Genomic DNA, 22,276 nt, shown 5'->3' with positions numbered 1-22,276 from the left:
CTTGGGGGCATCTCTAGCTACTTAATATTAGGGTACTTCTGGTTACTTAATGCTAAGGGACACCTGTAGTTACCTATGATGGGCAAGCGAAGTAAGAGGAGTGACAGATGGGCCAGCCAGCACACTTGTGGTGCAGTTCGGAGGATGTTTGTAGGTTCATGGAGGGCGAATTCTAGGGTGCCAGGACATCAGTGCCTATAGGCTCCTGTGATGTAAATCCGGGCCTGCAACCAGGCAGACTAGAAAGTTCAAGGTTCAAAAGTCTATAGTGTGTCCAGTGATGATGGCAACAGGCACATGGCCAAGGCTGTTTCGGGCCAGCCACCCTTTTACAAACCCCATTTCTTGGCTGGAGAGCGGGAGGCTGGCCCGGAACATTATTGGAACTGTATATAATTACCTGTGTGTCCTGTGCATGGTCACTATATCTATAATCTGCATTCCGGATTAAAGTGTTCTAGTGGATCATCTTTGAAGCGTGCCAATCACCAAAACCTTTTCAGAATGACCTCTATTAGCCAATCAGATTGTAGTTTAGAGAAAACGAGAGCCGCTGGTTCTTCTGGTCCCTGCCGGGGTCCTCTTGTCTCTCTGCTTCCGGGGAAGTGAATCTGATTGGTTTCTATGTGCATCAGATGGAGATACAAAAGGCAGTGGCTGGTGCTGTGGGGGCAGCTGGTGATGCTTCAGGTACGGGTCACAGCAAAGGGTCATTGCAGAACTATATGGCAAATGAGCTAAATTCTTTCCACTCCCCCCCCCCCCCAGTAAAGAGACCATGATGGTTTCTTCCAGTTTATTAATGAAAACCCCCACAAACCATACATGATGTCATTACACATTGGTGCACACAGCAGCCAATCAGATGCCAGCCGTACCTCCCCTAATGACCTCTTTATATAGAAGTTACTGAATTTGCTGCTGTGTCACCATTGCAACCGGGAGTTTAAAACTGTTGGTAGAGCACTTTGTCCTTTGGAGAACCCTCTGAGGGACAACATCTGACTGGCTGCTGCGGGCAACACAAACATGGTGTATGTGGCATTTTCTGGTAGGTTCTGTACATTGTTGGGTGAATAATGGGGCATCTGGCACCAGATGGCACAGGAACCCAGGTTACAGTGACAATGTGACAAGGCCGCTATATAGAGACTGTACAGACACAGCACAGTACAGACACGCAATGTACAACACAAGACACACATGTATAGTGACACGGCTCTCGGTCATTGCACAGCCATGTCCGTACACAATGAGATCTCCAGAGACTGGTGTCCGGCATTCTCCACCGCCCATCTTCCTCTCTTAGTCTCCTTGTGGTTCTCTGTACCACCCGCAGCTCATGGCGCTCACCACTGTGGCATACAGCAGGCTCCAGGCCTCTCGTGCTTCCTCTGTGAATAGTTCTCCCAGACCCGTTTCCAGAGCGAACAGCAGAGACTCCCCCACAGTCTGCAGGAAAGAGAATGGTTACCAATGTCACCTCTAGACTGAGACTTCGCTGCAATGTCAACGGGCCCACCACTGTGAAACATGGGACTGCAGTGTGTTGGGAGTCATTGAAGTTTGTGTAGGCACACCTCATTCATGAGCTGTGGGTGCTGCAGCCAAGGACATACCATGCACAATCAAAGATTGGCCAGCACATCAAACTATGTTTCAAGTCGTCTTTATTGAATCCACCACCGACAATCTGACAATTGTTTCAGTGCAATTCAGTGTCATGACACTTGACTTGCCTTGATAAAGGATTATATTGAAATGCCCCGAAACAATTGTCAGGTTATCGGTGGTGCATGGAATAAAGACGTCTGGAAATATAGTCCAGTGTGTTGGCCAGTCTTTGAACTTTGACTAAGCTGCCAAACTCCCACATCGTACCAGAAACCTAACACACGGTACTGCAACATCCGTAAAATGTGTGAGTTGTGTATTATCCCCTCAAACCATGGCCACAAAAATGGTTAGGGTTTTTTTTACAACCAAAAATACTTTCATTTTTGCATGATGAATGGTGTTTGTGATCCTTTTTGAATCTTCAGTATCTAGGCCTAAAGATGACCCAAAACATGGTCTGCAAGTCCTATAATCTATTAGAATGCTATTTAACGATTCTTTGGCAGATCAGTTTGTGTATTTAGGGTAATGTCTTGCTGCATATCCCTCTTTCACTTCAGTTACTAGATGGACACTGATATTATTTAGAATTTTCTAGTAATTCACAACTCATTATTCCATCAATGAAGACAAGCCATCCAAGAGAGGTTGTCATTTGTGCTCATTGTCTTGATGAAGTACTGCGTGAAGTGGTGCGAAAAAGCTATCGGCCCTTCATGAGTGTGTACACCCTCCTACATTTTAATTAATTACTTTGCCTGTCATGCATTTTAACATGGATGAAAGAAATTGTTTTTCTTTTTATGGTGGATGTACACTACCTTCTCTATCTTCATTTATCGTACAAGCCATCCTGGTCCACAAGTGGGACAGGAGGCCTAAAACATGACTTTGCCACCACCATGCTTCACAGATGGCATAAGGTTCTCATGATGGAATAGTGTTAAGACCTTAACTAAACAAAACACTCTTCATTCAAGCCAAAAAGTTTTATTTTTATCTCCTCCATTTACAGAACATTCTCCGGTAGCCTTTTGGTTTTTCATCCCAACTGTAAATGAAGAAGCAATGTTCTTTTTGGATAGCAGATAGTGTTTAAATTTGGGATCTTGCATTTGGAAGCCTGAATTATGCCAAACACTGCACTTCAGCACCCAAGCTATTGGACAGGGTCACGGGAAGGTCACTTGTGCCACGATTCACTCGACTCCAATGCTTCCTTCTTTTGATTTGGGAGGCAGCATTGGAGTTTCAGGAAGAGTGATGTGGACCTCAACCATGTGACTCTGTTCTCTAGCTTAGGTGCTGAAGTGATGAAGCGAGGTGTTCAGAATTATCCAGGTTTCCAAATGCAGGAACTCAACACCAACACTAGTAGTGACTTTCTCCTGTCACCATGCTCACTAAATTTGGTCAGTGTTCTCCTGACGGTGAACTCACAAACACTGGCATTGGCTAATGCATGACGGACGATGTGAATGCAATGGGTGCGTGTGCGGAACCGGGCATCCACAGAAGACCTCGACTGATGAGACTGAGAGAAGATTACTGGGGCCAATAGCGGGCAAACAGAGCCACCCGGAAGGATGGTGAGGGAGGCAGCGGTGATCATGGGGCTAGAGGAAGCCCCAGATAAGTATCAATTATTTGACATGCTTCATCTCAGGTTCTCTTTAAGTTTGAGTTTTTGTGTTTCTGTCAGGAATGACATTTCAAAGACCAGAAAGGAGACAATCGAGCCATAAAATCCTTCCTGCAACAATCTAGCTGAGCAACATGCAGACACCAGGTTAGAGCTGTGATACTTTTGAAAGGCTTACTGATAAGCTCTTGTAAGTTTCTTCCCCCCTGACAGCGTCAAAGAGAGCAGGAAGCAGCCACCAAGGATTGCAGAGGGAGAGGGAATATAATGTCTCTTTTAATTCAACAAGAACTACATAATTTAGGTTATCGTCATTTCATACCTTAATTTCTGCAGTGCCAGCCGTACAAAATGTAGTGGGATTGTTGCTGGTTACAACACGATTGTGTCAAGGTGACAATCTTCATTATAGCACCTTCAGCCAGTGGTGTAGCTAAGGAGCTCTGGGCCCTAATGCAAGTTTTACATTGGGGCCCCCCAAACACTCTATACATAATTGACACGGCGCACCAAAACCTGCCAATGGGTCCTACAGTGTCAGAGGTGCAAGAAGGGGATGGGGAACAGCTTGTTAATGATCACTGCTATTCAAAGTATCTATAGAAGTGATTATTATGAGCACAAGACCAATAGAGAGCTAATACTGCAGTTGAGGGAGGGTCCTTCTGGCCCAAGGACCCCGATGCGGTCGCAACCTCTGCAACCCCTATTGCTACGTCCCTGTGCTACGCCCCTGCCTTCGGCCAAGAGATATGGAAATCTCAGGCATACAACATAATAATTACTCAGTGTTTGGTATGTATACATTTCGAGAGAACATGATAAGTTAAAAAATTGTTGTCATGTTCATTGCCTGACCTGCGGTCAGGGAATTATAATATGTCCTCATATTGCAAACCGATTTCTCCCTCTAATGAGAGGGGTGAAACTGTATTAGATGGCAGAGTCTCCACCCCAGGAGAGAAGGGGTTAAAGAGTTTGAACACACAGACTGATAGGGTCCTTCAATGCTGATCCATCCATCACAGATCCACCTGTGAGCCCAACTGGACCCGGGCTTATATTTGGACTATTAACAAAATAACTTTATATCATCTTCTTGGACTTATTCCAAAGGACATGGTGGTGACTGCTCAGACTTTACGCAGTTATTATATTTTATTTTGCTTATATTTTACAATATTAATCTGTTCCTTTTTTGTCATTTTCTGTATTCCTTTTTATGCACTATTTTGTTATAAAATAAACAATTAAAAATTGTTTGTCTAAGGGACTTATGATTATCCTGTGCAAATAATCCTGCATTTCGGAGAGAATGTTACATCTAGTGACGTTGTTGGAATAAACCTTTTTTCCTACAGGATTAGCTAAAGAGTTAGCATAGCGTCTTCTCCCACTGAAATGAGAAGTGATGGCGGCTTCCCCATCTCTAAACGAGATTCCAGATTGTATCGATTGTAAATACAATCAACATTGTATTGTGTGTGGACTTCATCAACCAATCCAAAATGTTACTTTGTCTGCAGTTTTAAAATTCCTTCAAGGAATATGGAGGCTGCCATGCAATACCAGTTGCATTGCTATGCTGATGATCTTCTGCCTCTAATACTTTTTATCCAAAGACCCTGAACAAGCATGCAGCAGATCGGGTGTTTCTGACATTATTGTCAGATCTGATAAGATTAGCTGCATGCTCGTTTCTTGTGTAATTCAGAGACTACTGCAGCCAAAGAGATCAGCAGGACAGTCAGGCAACTGGTATTGTTTAAAAGGAAATAAATAAGGCAGCCTCCATATTTTTCACTTCAGTTGTCCTTTAAGAATATCCTCAGTGTCTGAGGGCTGAATGGTAACCTGTGACAAAAGGGAACAGGAAATGGAGGGTGATGTTACAGTCTGTACAATTTTGTACCCTCAACTGGTCCATTTTCAAACTGCATAAATTTGCATCAACCTTGAATTATTTGCATTTCATTAACCATTCCTAATCATCAGGCCCCCTCATGCATAGCGATATCCCGCATGACTCCCACCATCTTACAGGGCCTGGGGAATAAGGGGGGCGGGGGGTCCTGCTTCTCTGTCCTCATCCCTGATATGGAGAGCACTATGGGCTTGATTCATTAACCTTAATGTGAAGGAGCGGCCGCTAATGCACACCTTACATAGCAGCGCTCACTGCTATGCAAGGAGCGGGCCTTCCTTAAAGAGAACCCGAGGTGGCCTTGTATTACGTAAGTGGGGCACAGAGGCTGGTTGGGCACACTAACACCAGCCTCTGTTGCCCCATCATGTGTGTCAAAGACCCCCCTGCTCGCCGCTAAACTCCCCGCAGTGCTGGCGACACGCAGCGCGTCGCCAGCACAATGTTTACTCTATCGCTGTCTGTCAGTGCCGCTCCCACGCCTCCTCCGCATCGCCGCTACCCGCCCTCGTCCCTTCCCTCCAATCAGCGGGAGGGAAGGGACGAGGGCGGGTAGCGGCGATGCAGAGGAGGCGGCGGAGCGGCGCTGACAGACAGCGCTAGAGTAAACATTGTGCTGGCGACACGCTGCGTGTCGCCAGCTCTGCGGGGGTATAGCGGCGAGCAGGGGGGTCTTTGACACACACGATGGGGCAACAGAGGCTGGTGTTAGTGTGCCCAACCAGCCTCTGTGCCCCACTTACGTAATACAAGGCCACCTCGGGTTCTCTTTAAATAGGAGCGTGCCTTACTTAGATAGGAACATGCCTTCCTTAGATAGGAGCGCTTTACTTAGATAGGAGCGTGACTTCCTATACATAGTAACTATGTATAGGAAGACACACTCCTATCTAAGTAAAGCGCTCCTATCTAATGCTGGGCATACACGGCTCGTTTTATATTATCAATCGAGCTGCTGATGGCTCGATTGATAATATTCAACCTGTCCGAACAATGGGAGCAAACGAAACGCTGATTAGCTGCGCCCGCGGGGTCGAGCGGAAATCGACAAGCGGTGACGCGCCGGCATCGAGCCGCTGGCTCGATACTGGCGCATTCTCGAGCCGTGTATGCCCAGCATAAGGAAGGCACGCTCGTGTCTAAGTAAAGCACGCTTCTAAGGAAGGCACGCTCCTATCTAAAAAGGGCACGCTCCTATCTAAGGAAGGCACGCTCCTATCTAAGGAAGGCACGCTCCTAAGGAAGGCACGCTCCTATCTAAGGAAGGCACGCTCCTATCTAAGGAAGGCACGCTCCTATCTAAAAAGGGCACGCTCCTATCTAAGGAAGGCACGCTCCTATCTAAGGAAGGCACGCTCCTAAGGAAGGCACGCTCCTATCTAAGGAAGGCACGCTCCTAAGGAAGGCACGCTCCTATCTAAGGAAGGCACGCTCCTATCTAAGGAAGGCACGCTCCTAAGGAAGGCACGCTCCTAAGGAAGGCACGCTCCTAAGGAAGGCACACTCCTTACATAGCTGCAAGCGCTGCTATGTAAGGCATGCATTAGTGGCCGCTCCTTCACATTAAGGTGCGCTACTTAACAGCACAGCTTAATAAATCAAGCCCTTTATGTTACCTGCTTCCATCTCTGAGTCAGGCCAGCTCTTCTCTCTTCACAACACCATCCTTCGTGCAGCTGCATAGCTCCGCCCAGCTCCCAGGTGTTCTGTCACATGCAGGGGCGTTTCGGGGAGAGCGGTTATATGTGTAGATCAGTGGTTAGGTATGGGGGCAGAGTTGTTGTATGTAGGTCAGTGGTTAGGTGTGGGTGCAGAGCTGTAGTATGTATATTAGTAGTTAGGTATGCAGGGCAGAGCTGTTGTATGAAGGTTAGTGGTTAGGTTTTGGAGAGAGTGGTTGTGTATAGATCAGTTGTTAGGTATGGGGACAGATCTATTGGGTGTAGATCAGTGGTTAGGTATACAGGGCAGTGCTACTGTGTGTAGATCAGAGGTTAAGTATGGGGACAGAGCTATTGTGTGTAGATCAGTGGTTAGGTATACGGGGAAGAGCTGTTGTATGTAGATTAGTGGTTACATATTGGGGGAAGAGCTGTTGTACGCAGATCAGTGGTTAGGTATGGGGGTGGAGCTGTTGTGTGTGTATATTAGTGGTTAAGGATGGGACAGAGAAGTTGTATGTAGGTCAGTGGTTAGGTATGGGGGAGCCAAGCTGTGTAGAATAGATCAATAGTTAGTATGGAGATAGCTCACCTTAAATGATTCTACCCTTACACCGGTGGCACGATGTTTGCGGCCCAGTCCTGTCAGATACTCCTCTAGAGACGACAGCGAGTCGACACTATTGACAGCTGCATCAATAACAGTCATCACCTGGGGGGCAAAGATTACCTGTCACATGAAGTGACCCATGACAGCAGGCCAATAACATGTCACTCAAAGAGAAAAGATACAAGCACTGGGGCATAACTGCAGAATGTTCATTCACAGCAGCTGCACACAAGTCTAAAAATGAGGAAACCAATCCATGAACGTGACTCGACTGAGCAAATCTGTCTTTTCATAACAATAGATTTTTACAAGGTCTTATTACTCTGAACAGATGAGTCTGATGCAATTCATTAATCCAGGTAATCTGGAAATGCAACATTCTGGAATAGTTTAGAATGAAATGTTCAGTTTCCTTCATGGTTCAGTTCCCTCATCTTCAGGATAGACATCACACCTTCTACCAAGCTGAATATATCAGCAAGCTTTTTAGACAAGACAAAACAAAAAACATTTATATTGCGCTTTTTTCCTGGTGGATTCAAAGCCCCAGATCTGCAGCCACTAGGACATGCTCAGTAGGCAGTAGCAGTGTTAGGGAGTCTTGTCCAAGGTCTCCTTATCAACTAGGTGCTGGTTTACTGAACAGGAAGAGATGAGATTCGAACCCAGGTCTCCTGTGCCAGTGGCTATCCAGCCACTCTCTTTTTATTGTTCTTAGGAATCCATCTCATGTGTATAAAGGGACAAAGGACAGAGAGTAGAATAAGGAGGCCAGAGACAGCAGCAGTCAATAGGTTGAATAAGAAATATGGAATAGTCTACATAGGGTGACGGCTACAGGGGGATTTCAGGAGGTCAGAAGTAAACTCAGGAAGGATGAGAAGGCCTTAATGTGAGGCACAGCGGGAAACAGGAGAATGCAAAGGTGGAAGGGTAAAGGGTGGGCTATGAATTATGGAAAAGACTAAAGATGAAAGGGATGGATGGCAAAGCCAAGAGATGGGATAGAAAATATATGGGGTCCAGAGGATAGGAAAGGAAAGATGAGGAGGCAAGAACGTGGAAGAAAAGTATGGAGACCTGAGAATGAGGGAAAGAGATGATGGTGAGTTCAGAAGATGGGGAGGGATAGATAGACTTACATGAATATCGGGCAGGGAACTAAGATAGGGAGCCAATTATTGGACACCAAGAGTCCTAATTAAGAAGGGACAGGAAGGATTTTCAAGCTACAACATTTACATTTTGGGAAAGGATCGATAGAAAGACAGGAAGAGAGGACAGAGAGGCCATGGTTGGGTTGGAAAGACTTATAATGACAAAGGAAAGCTGAACAGACAGATTCTAGAGGCCAAAGAAACAGAAAGGGGTGTAAAGGTAAGATGGGAGGTCAGACATTGGGACAGGTGTCATAAAGATAGGACAAGTAACTGTATGGTTAGGTTAGGATGAGGTAGGAAGACACAAGGGAAATAGAAGTGGATATAGAAGCAGAAAATGATAAGTAGGCTGTGATTAGGACATGAACCATCACAAGACCAGAAGATAGCAAAATAGAAAGAGTTCTGCAGGATGTAAGGAATGGATAGAGGTGCCAAAAACTGGAGCGAGTGTATGAAAAAAAACTGGAAGGTGAGAAGGGAAGGATAGAGAAGTCAGAAAATGTGAAGCATGAAGAGCAAGAGGCAATAAAGGACAGAAAATAGAAAGATAGGAGGGAGAGGCTGTGGAAGCAGAGAGGTTGATCAGATTGGGAAAGGTCACCAAGAGCGAGATTGCAACAGTATGCTAAGACAAGAAGGTGGAATGAGAGATGGAGAGTTCCAGATGGAGAACTGCAAGAAATAATGGGAACAAATGGAGAGGTAGGGTGGGGAATCTTGAGGTTGGGATGAAAATTATGGTGAAGAATGGAATGGAAACAGGCCAGAAGCTTGGGAAGTAAAAGCAACAATGTATGACAAAGAGGTAAAACGCTAACACATCAAAGATCATAACGCCAGAAGTTGGAAAGGAAAACCAGAAGATACAACAGGAACGATGGAGCAGCAAGAAGGTAGGACAGGAAAGTGAGAAGATGGAAGGGAAGAAGAATGAAGTGGCAGAGAGGGAAGGTAGAAATAGTTACTCACTTTCCGGATGTGTTCGGTGAATTCCACAGAACCTAGACATTCCTGGACATTGGAGAAATGACTGGAATTATATTGGAAGAGGAAGACTAAGTCTGGCTCCAACTCAAATAACCTGCAAGAGACCTGAAGAAAGTCAGATACAACCAACTCACAACTCATGTTATACAGAAGTCACATTACAGAAGCAGTCCATGATTCTGTGCCCACACAGAGGACACAACAGGAGTCCCATTCATGTGATGGCCATGATGAATCTACTCAGGCCTGTTACAAACAGAACTTAGAGGGATGCTTCACAATTTTTTTCTCTTGTCTTATATATGCTTCTGTATCTATACATATCCTTTTAAAATGAACCTTAAGTGAAAATAAACTGAAGAGTTAAACAATTATCTATCCTCCTACTTCTAAAAATGACTTTTAGATATCACACAGTTTTATGATACGTTTTAAAAACTTTAAAAAGTAGATTTATTGTTTGGTCTCAGCTCAATGACACAGTCTGTCCTTTGTGTCAGAGAGCTCAAATATATAAACTATTGGCATTTTTAATCTACCCCCTGCTCGCAGAAGCCCAGTTCTCTGCCAGGATAGATTTTTCTGGCTGTAATTCCTTATCAGTGAGGGAGGGTGGCTATAGTCCGACTGGATCCCGACTGGAGAAAAACTGTCATTTGCACAGCTGAATATTAACTCTTTCAGGGAGAGAAAGAAGAAAAGGACCACAGCATAGGTATTTGTTTGCATAAACGTCTATTTCATCATGCCACATGTCACATGTAACTTAAGGTTCCTTTAAGCACGTCACAACAACAACAACAACAACAACAAAAAATCTCTTTTCTTGCCATAAAATTATGGCAAGAAAAGTGATACTGAAGTTAAATTAATCAGGAACAACCTATTTTCAGTGTTTTTTTTTCTGCTTTGAAAGTGTTAAACATTAATTTACAGATAAAGTGAGAAATAGGTGACGAGAGATAATTCATAAGATACATTGTATGATTCATCCTTTTAATCTCGTAATCATTCTGCCAGGCAGAATAACAGGCCTGTACACCAGCTGACATTATTTCAGAAACGTAACTATGAGAAGCTTCAACATTGGGAGATACAGGAGTTATGAATCTATTCCACAGAGGAGACAAATAAAACACTTTAGAAGGTTTGTAGCCCCCTTGGCGGATCTGGCCGTGATCTGTGAACTCAGGTCCTAGTATCCCTTTTTTCATAAATGTGAATGGTTTGCAATTTTTAATAAAACAGAAAGCTTGTTTGAGAGGCAGGACTCTTCTTATTTCTTGTTCTGGCAACACTTGAGCTTTGAGTTCTTACTCCTTATTGTGTTGCAAATGGAGAGGTAGGATGGGGAACCTTGAGGTTGGTATTGATATCACAGGTAAGGATACTGCTGCTACTAAGATTTCACCTAAATCAACCATTTATTGGGTCATCAAGAACTTCATCAAGAAAGGAGAGAGGTTCAGTTGTTTTGAAGAAGGCTTCAGGGTGCCCAAGGAAGTCCAGCAAGTGCCAGGATGGTTTCCTAAAGCTGATTTAACTGTGGGATCGGGGTGCCACTTGTTCAGGGCTTGCTCAGGAATGGCAGCAGGCAGGTGTGAGTGCATCTGCATGCACAGTGAGGCAAAGACTTTTGGAGGATGACCTGGCATCAAAAAGGGCAACAAAAAAGCCACTTCACTCCAAGAAAAACATCAGGGACAGGCTGATGTTCTGCAGAAAGTACCGGAATTGGACTGCTGAGGACTGGGGTAAAGTCATTTTCTCTGATAAAGCTCCTTTCCAAATCTTTGATGCATCTAGCTAAATGATTGTCTGGAGAAGAAAAGGTGGGTGCTACCATCAGTCCTATGTCATGCCAACAGTAAAGCATCCTGAGACCATTCATGTGTGGGGCTGCTTCTCATGCAAGGAAGAGGGCTTACTCACAATTTTGCCTAAGAACACAGCTATCAATGAAGCATTTGCCAGCATGATGTAGCATTGTGCCGTAAGGCCAAAGTGACTAAGCGGTTTGGGGAACAAAACATTGACATTGTGGGCCCATGGCCACAAAACTCCTCAAACCTTCCAATTGAGCTCCTCAAGAGGAGGGTGGACAAAGAAAAACCTGCAAAGTCTCACAAACTCCAAGCATTGATTATGAAAAAAATAGGTTGCCATCAGTTAGGATTTGGTCATGAGGCTGGATGCAGGTTGCCATCGTAAATTGCAGAGGTCTTGAAAAAGAAGAGCCAACACTACAAACATTAACTCTTTAAAGAATCAGAATCAGAAGTCTATTGACTTGATGTAATTGTTTATGAAAACCTATGAATCTTATGCAATGCCTGTAATTATACTTCAGTACACCACAGAAACATCTGACAAAAAGATCTAAAAACACTGAAGCAGCATACTTTGTGAATATCAGCATTTGTGCCATTCTCAAAACTTGGCCATGACTGCAGGCTTAACTCTTCAAGGCAAGTTGGCATCCAGCTGTTAATAAAAACGGCACCATTCTAGCAATTCTAGCAAAACCTTGTGGGTCATCTTACACTGGACAACCGCAGAACTTCCACCTCAATGCAAATATTCACTCTCCTCTCTCCAGCACGTAGCCCAGTGACAGCCTCCACTATACAGCACCAAGCCCAGTGACAGCCTCCCCTCTACAGCACCAAGCCCAGTGACAGCCTCCCCTCTACAGTACCAAGCCCAGTGACAGCCTCTTCTCTACAGAATAGAGGCCAGTGCCAGCCTCCCCTCTACAGCACCAAGACCAGTGCCAGCCTCCTCTCTACCGCACCAAGCCCAGTGCCAGCCTCCTCTCTACAGTACCAAGCCCAGTGCAAGTGTTATGATCGCTTCTGCAGCGTTTACTGCTGACTGCACTGGTATTGCAAACCAAGCAGTTCTAATGTCACTACATGCATTTGCTTGCATAGTTTGGTTTGCACTTAAACTAGTTGCTGATTCCATCTGCAGTCGCTCTGAAGTTTATGACAGTTTAATATGCTTTTGTGTAAACAAACATTGTCTGCTGCAGTGGAGGGGCGGTCCCTTTCCTGCAGGCTGCATATCATTGTCTGCCTTTTCCTGCTATCAGCCTGTGATTAATTACCATTCACTTGTGTGGGAATCTGCAGGTCTGCTCCCATTGGATGACCTCAGTATAAAGAACTGCTTCCTGCAATGCCTCATGGGCTATCATAGTTTCAGACTCTATCTGTTACTCTGCTCGTGCCCCACCTCGTTCCTGGTCCGTGTGGACTGCGCTGACTCCTGCGAAGGGGTCAGCGAGTCCTCCTAGTTCTGCTCTTGTTCTAGAAGTTGCTACTTGCTTGTCTTGTGTCATATATTGGTTCATCGCCAATATATACGCATACTTGCGCATTTTGTTATTTTCCTTGTATTCGTGTTACGTTAATATATCAGTGTCGCTGATATATACGTACACGAACTGTTTATTTCCTGTGTTCAGTTAGTCAGTTTTCCAGCACGTTTTGGTAGTTTGCGCGTATCGTGAACACCCGTGCTGAGCTAGTTATCCTGTTCCTGGTCCTGTTTGTGGATTGCGTTCATCTCTGCGAAGAGATAACGAATCCTTCTGAATCCTGTTCCTGGTCCTGTTTGTGGATTGCGTTCATCTCTGCGAAGAGATAGCGAATCCTTCTGAGTCCTGTTCCCTGTATTACTTCAGTCTTAGTCAGAGTTCCTGCTTATGTCATATATCGGTTCATTGCCAATATATACATATGTTAGTCAGACGTTACGAATAGTTTCATTGATAGCTGTAATTGTAATACGCTAGGAAAACATACTTATTGTATATTTATCTGTGTTACGTTCATCTATCTCGATCCTGCTATTCCTGTCTCTCCTGTCCTGTCTTTGTGAGGCACGCCATCGCCGCAACGCATTGGCTGCCTCATTCCAGTCTGTCTGGTCTTGGACGCTTGCTGTCGCTAAGTAATCGCTAGCTAGCAAGCGTTCATTCTGTCTACCTGTCCTGATCTCCTCAGTCCTGGTTTATGCGCTCAGCGCTACTTTGCGCTGAGACGTTATTACGAAAGTGTTTGTGGCTGTTCAGATCTGCACCGGCTCTGTGCACCACAATCTCCTATTGGAGTCAGTCCTCTCCTCCACTAAACTGGGGATATCCTGATCCCTTGTGCTGGTGTGTGTATCTCCTTCACGTCAGCTTATGTGTTGTATGCTGACTGTGGAGATTACACCCCCAAGCTTAACATTATGATAGCCCCATTACCAATCCCCATTGTGGGGGGGGTTCCCAGCAAAAATGACACTGTTTGTTATGGTTCCTGTTCCTTTAAGAAATTTGAGAAGCTCAATTCTGAAACAGAAAATGAGTTTTTTTCTGAATGTGCCAGGTTCCTGGCCAATCCTGAGCTCCAGGCTACTCCTGTTTCAACGTGGGCCCCCCAGCTAGTTTATGTTTTATTTAAGGGAAGATTGTTTCAGTGGGCCTACGATGTCTTGGATCATACCAATTTAAGAGAAAGACCACTGGAATTTCTAGCGTTTGTGATCCATAACTGGCTGCGCAAAACCGATTTGCCTAGCCCTTTTGATAAGCTCCTGGCAGCTTGTCAATCAGCTGCTCCTTCTACTGCCTACAAAAATAATCAGCAAGCAGATAATTGTTCTGATAACTTTTCTTCTGCTAAGGCAGCAGGGTCTAAAGCCAAACGTAAACGCTCCAAAAGAAAAGCGTTACAATCAGCGGAGTCGTTGCCCTTGGCGACTGCGCATCAGATCTGTAACGAGACTCCACCATTAGCAGATAATGAAATTCAGTCACCATTCAGGGGAGTCAAATGGACCTATGAAACTACTAATGAACTTTCATTGCTAGCCAGGGAAAATAAAGGTTCTTGTTTAAATGAATTATCTGAATATGATTATGAAGATATATTACAGAGTATTGAACAGATCAATTTATTCGTGCAGCAAGGGAAATTTGCATACACTACAGTTCAATACTTGCTACAGGTATTGGAGATCCTTAGGAATAAGAAATCGGCCAATCACCTGCTAAATAACCCAATGTATGTTTCTGCCACTAACACATTTGCAAACTATGATCAGCCGGAATGCTCAGCTGTTAAATATGTATGGGATCCTCCATTTGAGAAAGGAGAGATGGAAGCTCTGGTCTATGAATGGAAGAAAGATGCAAGTTCATTTTGTCAGTTTTACAGTGCAAAAAGTGAATTAGTATTGAATGCATGCATTAAGTCTGCTTATAACCTAATAAAAACTGGTGTGTGTGGGTATGACTTTGTGGCTCCATTGATCGATGTGTGGAGAATGATTCTGGACGATTTTTATGCAATTCAATCAGTTGATACCAGGGAAGACACACTGTCAAGTGGAGATTGTTCCACTTCCTCAGTTCCTGAGGACTCGCCTGCTTCAGCACCTTTGGCTGATTCAGCGAGTGATTCTGAGCTCCTTTTGTGTGAAATTGAAGTTCCTGTAATTCCACCCTGTACCATGGATAACTCAGTGTTACTTCCCAGTAAGACAGAAATTACTAATACTTCCTTAATCTTGCCCTGCACAAATTTCTCAGCAGAGGACCCAGAGGTCCTGCTGACTTTTGAGTCCAGCCTAGCCAGTACTCATGACTCTTTGTTTAGTGAAACAGACACCAGAAAAATCTTGCCTGTCTCTGCAAACACTTCTGCAGAAATTACCTGTGTTAATAAAGTTCAACTCCTGTCTGATCCAGCAGATGCCAATAGATGCACTACATCAGTTTCCGAGTCCCAGCAATCCTGTCTAGTAAACTCAGAACCCCAGCATCTGAATTTTCCAATTTTACAAATGAATGGTGATTCAGATGCGCAAACATTGTGTCTTGATCTTCCTGTTTCTACACCTCGCTCTAGTTTCGTGAATAGCTCAGAGCATCTGCTATGTGAACCTGAAATCGCAGAATTATTACCTTGTTCAGAAAATTTTCCAATAAATTTGCCCTGTACCATGAATTGTGCAGTAGATCTCTCCAATGAAACTCAGGTCACAGAATCATTATGCTGTCCAGCAGGTGCTTCCATGGTTTTGCCCTGCAATATGGACTGTTCAGTGATCCTGTCCAGTGAAGCTGTGGTCGCAGAGTCTTATGCTTCACCCAGTACTTTGGATACTTTAAACCCTTTAGCAGAGGAGGCTGAAGCACTGCTTACCTCAGTTGGTGTTGCAGTAATATTCACTTGTCTAGCAGCTGTTTTGGAATTACAGTCTGCTCTAATAAAACTTGATGAATTTCTGCCCAGCGAAGCAGAAGCTATTGAAATATTGTCCTCGTCAGCAAGTGTGTTAGATACCTTGCCCTGTACACAGTCTGATTTAACCAATGTTGTTGAGTCCCTCTCCAGTGTTGTAACAGCCGAGGAACTCCAGCCCTGTCCTCTGAATGTTTCAAAAGTCTTGCCCTGTAACATGGATAATTCTGACTCGCTGGAAAAAATAATAGAAATCTCAGAATTTCAGTCCGGGTTAATGAGTGTTTCTGAAACCCAGCCCTGTATCCTGGAAAATTCTGGTTCTCTGGCCGGTGTGGCAGAAGTTCCAGAGCCCCCTTCCTGTCCAGTGAGTTACTCAGTTTTGCCTAGTTCAGTGGGGGCTGCTGCAATACTGACTTGTTTTGCAGCCCTTCATGAGCTCCAGTCCAGTGTATTTGATGAGTCTCTGTCTAGTCCAGAAGAAGCTATGGGAACCCTGTCTAGTTCAGTGCATACATCAGAAGATTTGCCCTGTCTTGTAAATGCCCCTGAACATGATTTGTTAATAACCCTGCTGGAATCAGCGACATCTAAGTCTGATCCTGCAGTTTTTAGTGAGAATCCAGTAACTATGAAGTCTAGTCATGATGAATTTTTTTTGCCCAGTTCTGGTTTCGGTCCTGTCTTGACTGACTTTGAGGTTCGCAGTTCCTTGACATGCCCAGAGGTTTCTCTTGTGCCGGTGTGCCCAGATGTGCTTCGTATGCCAGACTGCCCAGATGTGTCTGTGTTAGCGTGCTCACGTGCTTCCCTAGTGGAGACATGTTCTGATGTTGCCGGTTGGCCTGCATGCCCGGAGATGGTTCTGGTCCCTAAAAGCCCTGATCTTGATGTTTGTCCTTGTGACCCTGACTCTGGAGTTGCCCTGGGTTCCATAGGGGTTCTTGATAGTTCTCCATGTGAGCCTAAGGGGCGTTCTGACCTGTGGGGATCTCTTTGGAGCTTCCAAGTGTTCTGGGAGATCTCTGAGGAAACTTGTCCTGGTACCTTGGACTGGTTCAACGGTGGGTTTTGTGTTGGTAGGGACAGTTCCGGTGGGCATTGCAAAGGCTTTGGCGTTTTTGGACAGTCCTTGGAAGGCGGTGGGTATCGCGCAGAGAGTTTCTTGGGGTTGTTTTCTGGAAGTCGTGGTTCTGATGGGTGTCACACTGAGGCTTGTAGTGCTGACGGGCATGGTTCGGTAGGTTCTGGTTCCAATTGGTCTAGTTTTGGTGAGACTGATTCGGGAATTTGGTTTTGTCGGACGGATCCGACCTTCATGAATTTTCAGTCAGATCAGTTTGCTGGATTTCCCACTTCTGATTTTTTGGTTTGGGTGGTTCAGGAGAAATATGTCAGTTTTCATAGGCGTCCAGAGGCCGCGTTTAAGGGAGGGGGTACTGTTATGATCGCTTCTGCAGCGTTTACTGCTGACTGCACTGGTATTGCAAACCAAGCAGTTCTAATGTCACTACATGCATTTGCTTGCATAGTTTGGTTTGCACTTAAACTAGTTGCTGATTCCATCTGCAGTCGCTCTGAAGTTTATGACAGTTTAATATGCTTTTGTGTAAACAAACATTGTCTGCTGCAGTGGAGGGGCGGTCCCTTTCCTGCAGGCTGCATATCATTGTCTGCCTTTTCCTGCTATCAGCCTGTGATTAATTACCATTCACTTGTGTGGGAATCTGCAGGTCTGCTCCCATTGGATGACCTCAGTATAAAGAACTGCTTCCTGCAATGCCTCATGGGCTATCATAGTTTCAGACTCTATCTGTTACTCTGCTCGTGCCCCACCTCGTTCCTGGTCCGTGTGGACTGCGCTGACTCCTGCGAAGGGGTCAGCGAGTCCTCCTAGTTCTGCTCTTGTTCTAGAAGTTGCTACTTGCTTGTCTTGTGTCATATATTGGTTCATCGCCAATATATACGCATACTTGCGCATTTTGTTATTTTCCTTGTATTCGTGTTACGTTAATATATCAGTGTCGCTGATATATACGTACACGAACTGTTTATTTCCTGTGTTCAGTTAGTCAGTTTTCCAGCACGTTTTGGTAGTTTGCGCGTATCGTGAACACCCGTGCTGAGCTAGTTATCCTGTTCCTGGTCCTGTTTGTGGATTGCGTTCATCTCTGCGAAGAGATAACGAATCCTTCTGAATCCTGTTCCTGGTCCTGTTTGTGGATTGCGTTCATCTCTGCGAAGAGATAGCGAATCCTTCTGAGTCCTGTTCCCTGTATTACTTCAGTCTTAGTCAGAGTTCCTGCTTATGTCATATATCGGTTCATTGCCAATATATACATATGTTAGTCAGACGTTACGAATAGTTTCATTGATAGCTGTAATTGTAATACGCTAGGAAAACATACTTATTGTATATTTATCTGTGTTACGTTCATCTATCTCGATCCTGCTATTCCTGTCTCTCCTGTCCTGTCTTTGTGAGGCACGCCATCGCCGCAACGCATTGGCTGCCTCATTCCAGTCTGTCTGGTCTTGGACGCTTGCTGTCGCTAAGTAATCGCTAGCTAGCAAGCGTTCATTCTGTCTACCTGTCCTGATCTCCTCAGTCCTGGTTTATGCGCTCAGCGCTACTTTGCGCTGAGACGTTATTACGAAAGTGTTTGTGGCTGTTCAGATCTGCACCGGCTCTGTGCACCACAATCTCCTATTGGAGTCAGTCCTCTCCTCCACTAAACTGGGGATATCCTGATCCCTTGTGCTGGTGTGTGTATCTCCTTCACGTCAGCTTATGTGTTGTATGCTGACTGTGGAGATTACACCCCCAAGCTTAACAGCAAGCCTCTTCTCTACATCATAGAGGCCAGTGCCAGCCTCCCCTCTACACCACCAAGCCCAGTGCCAGCCTCCTCTCTACAGCACCAAGCCCAGTGCCAGCCTCCTCTCTCCAGCACATAGCCCAGTGCCAGCCTCCTCTCTACAGCACCAAGCCCAGTGACAACCTCCCCTCTACAGCACCAAGCCCAGTGATATCCTCCTCTCTACAGCACCAAGCCCACTGCTAGCCTCTTCTCTGCAGCACCAAGCCTAATGCCAGCCTCCCCTCTACAGCACCAAGCCCAGTGCCAGCCTCTTCTCTGCAGCATCAAGCCTAATGCCAGCCTCCCCTCTACAGCACCAACACCAAGCCCAGTGCCAGCCTCCCCTCTACAGCACCAAGCACAGTGCCAGCCTCCTCTCTACAGCACCAAGCCCAGTGCCAGCCTCCCTCAACAGCACAGAACCCAGTGCCAGCCTCCTCTCTACAGCACCAAGCCCAGTGACAGCCGCCCCTCTAAAGCACCAAGCCCAGTGACAGCCTCCCCTCTACAGCACCAAGTCCAGTGCCAGCCTCCTCTCTACAGCACCAAGCCCAGTGCCAGCCTCCTCTCTACAGCAACAAGCACAGTGCCAGCCTCCCTCTACAGCACCAAGCCCAGTGACAGCCTCCCTCTACAGCACAGAACCCAGTGCCAGCCTCCTCTCTACAGCACCAAGCCCAGTGACAGCCTCCCCTCTACAGCACCAAGCCCAGTGCCAGCCTCCCCTCTACAGCACCAAGCCCAGTGGCAGCCTCCCCTCTACAGCACCAAGCCCAGTGACAGCCTCCCCTCTACAGCACCAAGCACAGTGCCAGCCTCCCCTCTACAGCACCAAGCACAGTGCCAGCCTCCTCTCTACAGCACCAAGCCCAGTGACAGCCTCCTCTCTACAGCACCAAGCCCAGTGCCAGCCTCCTCTCTACAGCACCAAGACTAGTGCCAGTCTCCTCTCTCCAGTACCAAGCCCAGTGCCAGCCTCTTCTCTACAGCATAGAGGCCAGTGCCAGCCTCCTCTCTACAGCACCAAGGCCAGTGACAGCCTCCCCTCTACAGCACCAATCCCAGTGCCAGCCTCCTCCCTACAGCACCAAGCCCAGTGCCAGCCTCCTCCCTACAGCACCAAGCCCAGTGCCAGTCTCCTCTCTACAGCACCAAGCCCACTGCCAGCCTCTTCTCTGCAGCACCAAGCCCACTGCCAGCCTCCTTTCTACAGCACCTAGCTCAGTGCCAGCCTCCTCTCTACAGCACCAAGCGCAGTGCCAGCCTCTTCTCTGCAGCACCAAGCCCACTGCCAGCCTTCTTTCTACAGCACCTAGCTCAGTGCCAACCTCCTTTCTACAGCACCTAGCCCAGTGCCAGCCTCCTTTCTTCAGCACCAAGCGCAGTGCCAGCCTTCCCTCTACAGCGACAAGCTCATCACCAGCCTCCCTCAACAGCACAAAGACCAGTGCCAGCCTCCCTCTACAGCAACAAGCCCAGTGCCAGCCTCCCCTCTACAGCACCAAGCCCACTGCCAGCCTCCTCTCTGCAGCAACAAGCCCAGTGCCAGCCTCCTCTCTACAGCACCAAGCCCAGTGCCAGCCTCCTCTGTACAGCACCTAGCCCAGTGCCAGCCTCCCTCTACAGCACCAAACCCACTGCCAGCCTCCCCTCTACAGCATAGAGGCCAGTGCCAGCCTCCCCTCTACAGCAACAAGCCCAGTTTCAACCTCCTCTCTACAGCACCAAGCCCAGTGCCAGCCTCCTCTGTACAACACCTAGCCCAGTGCCAGGCTGCCAGTCTCTTCTCTGTAGCATCAAGCCCAGTGTAAACCTCCCTCTACAGCACCAAGCCCAGTGCAAGCCTCTTCTCTGCAGCACCAAGCCCAGTGCCGGCCTCCCTCTACAGCACAGAGTCCAGTCTCCCTCTATAGCATCAAGCCCAGCGCAAGCCTCCTCTCTACAGCACCAAGCCACGTGCCAGTCTCCTCTATACAGCACCAAGCCCAGTGCCAGCCTCCTCTCTGCAGCACCAAGCCCAGTGCCAGCCTCCCTCTACAGCAACTAGCCCAGTGCCAGCCTCTTTTCCACTGCACAGAGGCCAGTTCCAGCCTCCCCTCCACAACAGCCAGTGCCAACCTGCCCTCCACAGTATAGAAGCCAATGTCAGTCTCCCCTCCACAGTACAGAGGCCAGTAACCTCACCCACCTTACTTCACAGAGGGCAGTGCTAGCCTCCCTTCTACAGCACAGAGGCCAGTGCCACCCTCCCCTCTACAGCAGAGTCCAGTGCCAGCTTCCCCTCCATAGCACAGAAGCCAGTGCTACCTTCCCCTCCACAGCAGAGTCCAGTGCCAGCCTCCCCTCTGAAGTAAAGAAGCAGTGTGAGCCTCCTCCCCACAGCAGAGAAGTCTGTGCCAGCCTCCCCTCCAAAGTACAGAGGCCAGAGCCAGCCTCCCTCTAATGCACAGAGGCCAGTGGCAACCTCCTCTCCACAGCAGAGAGGCCAGTGCCAGCCTCCCCTCCTCAGTACAGAGGCCAGTGGCAACCTCCCCTCCACAGCAGAGAGGTCAGTGCTACCCTCTCCTCCACAGCACAGAGGCCAGTGCCAGCCTCCCCTCCTCAGTACAGAGGCCAGTGGCAACCTCCTCTCCACAGCAGAGAGGCCAGTGCCAGCCTCCCCTCCACAGCACAGATGCCAATGCTACCCTCCCCTCCAAAGCACAGATGCCAGTGCTACCCTCCTCTCCACAGCAAAGAGTCCAGTGTCAGCCTCCCCTCTGAAGCACAGAGGCCAACGCCAGCCTCCTCTCCACAGCAGAGAAGTCAGTGTCAGCCTGTCCTCCACAGTACAGAGGCCAGTGATACCCTCCCCTTTAAAGCAGGGAGGTCAGTGCCAGCCTCCCCTCTAAAGCACACAGGCCAGTGCCAGCCTCCTCTCCACAGCACAGAGGCTAGTGCCAGCCTCCCCTCTAAAGCATGGAGACCAGTGCCAGCCTCCTCTCCACAGCACAGAGGCCAGTGCCAGCCTTCTCTCTAAAGCACAGGAGCCAGTTCCAGCCTTACCTGGTGAAGAGAACAGTGCCATGGTGTATTTGGTCTTGGCTCACTATCTGCCAGTTGTCCCGGATCAGTACTTTCTGTGGTTCTGTCAGCTGTTTCTGCTCCATGTTCCGTGGCTTGGTGCCCCTCTCCAGGAGGTGTGGCGGGCAGTGCCCGGCGTTATTGATCACAATGAGTGGGCAGCATCCTTTTGGTTTTTTCTCATTCACACATCTCAGCTCACTGTGAATGATTCTCAGCTGTAGCAGAATTTAAAAGGCTGTGCACCCCTCCCCCAGAGCCAGTCCTCTGCTTAAAGACACAGCAGCCCCTGTCCACACCAAGCATCTTCCCTTGTGACAAGAGCAACTATTTAACCCCTTACATCCTCTCTGCTGCTGTGGTCATACCATGCAATAATGTATTGTAAGCAACTTCTACTGTGTAAATCAACATTAGAAACTAAAACTACAATGGTTGTTACAAGACCACCCTCCCAACACCATATCCCTTCTTCCCTCTTATAGAATCAACCCCACCACCATACCAAG

General features: G+C 47.0%; 1 protein-coding gene across 1 annotated transcript; it reads right to left on the bottom strand.

Annotated features, from left to right (window-relative positions):
* Nucleotides 1-782: 782 nt before the first annotated feature.
* On the bottom strand, nt 783-22,009 carry NGB (neuroglobin). Its single transcript, XM_068252194.1, has 4 exons — nt 21,750-22,009; nt 9,587-9,698; nt 7,437-7,556; nt 783-1,452 (listed from the first exon to the last, which is right to left on the bottom strand). The coding sequence occupies exons 1-4, from the start codon at nt 21,851-21,853 to the stop codon at nt 1,306-1,308; spliced, it is 483 nt and encodes a 160-aa protein (XP_068108295.1). The 5' UTR covers nt 21,854-22,009; the 3' UTR covers nt 783-1,305.
* Between the last annotated feature and the right edge of the window lie 267 nt (nt 22,010-22,276).

Source organism: Hyperolius riggenbachi, chromosome 9 (assembly GCF_040937935.1).
Source record: "Hyperolius riggenbachi isolate aHypRig1 chromosome 9, aHypRig1.pri, whole genome shotgun sequence".
In the NCBI taxonomy this organism is placed as follows: domain Eukaryota; kingdom Metazoa; phylum Chordata; class Amphibia; order Anura; family Hyperoliidae; genus Hyperolius; species Hyperolius riggenbachi.
This window is presented reverse-complemented; position numbering and strand designations above follow the sequence as displayed.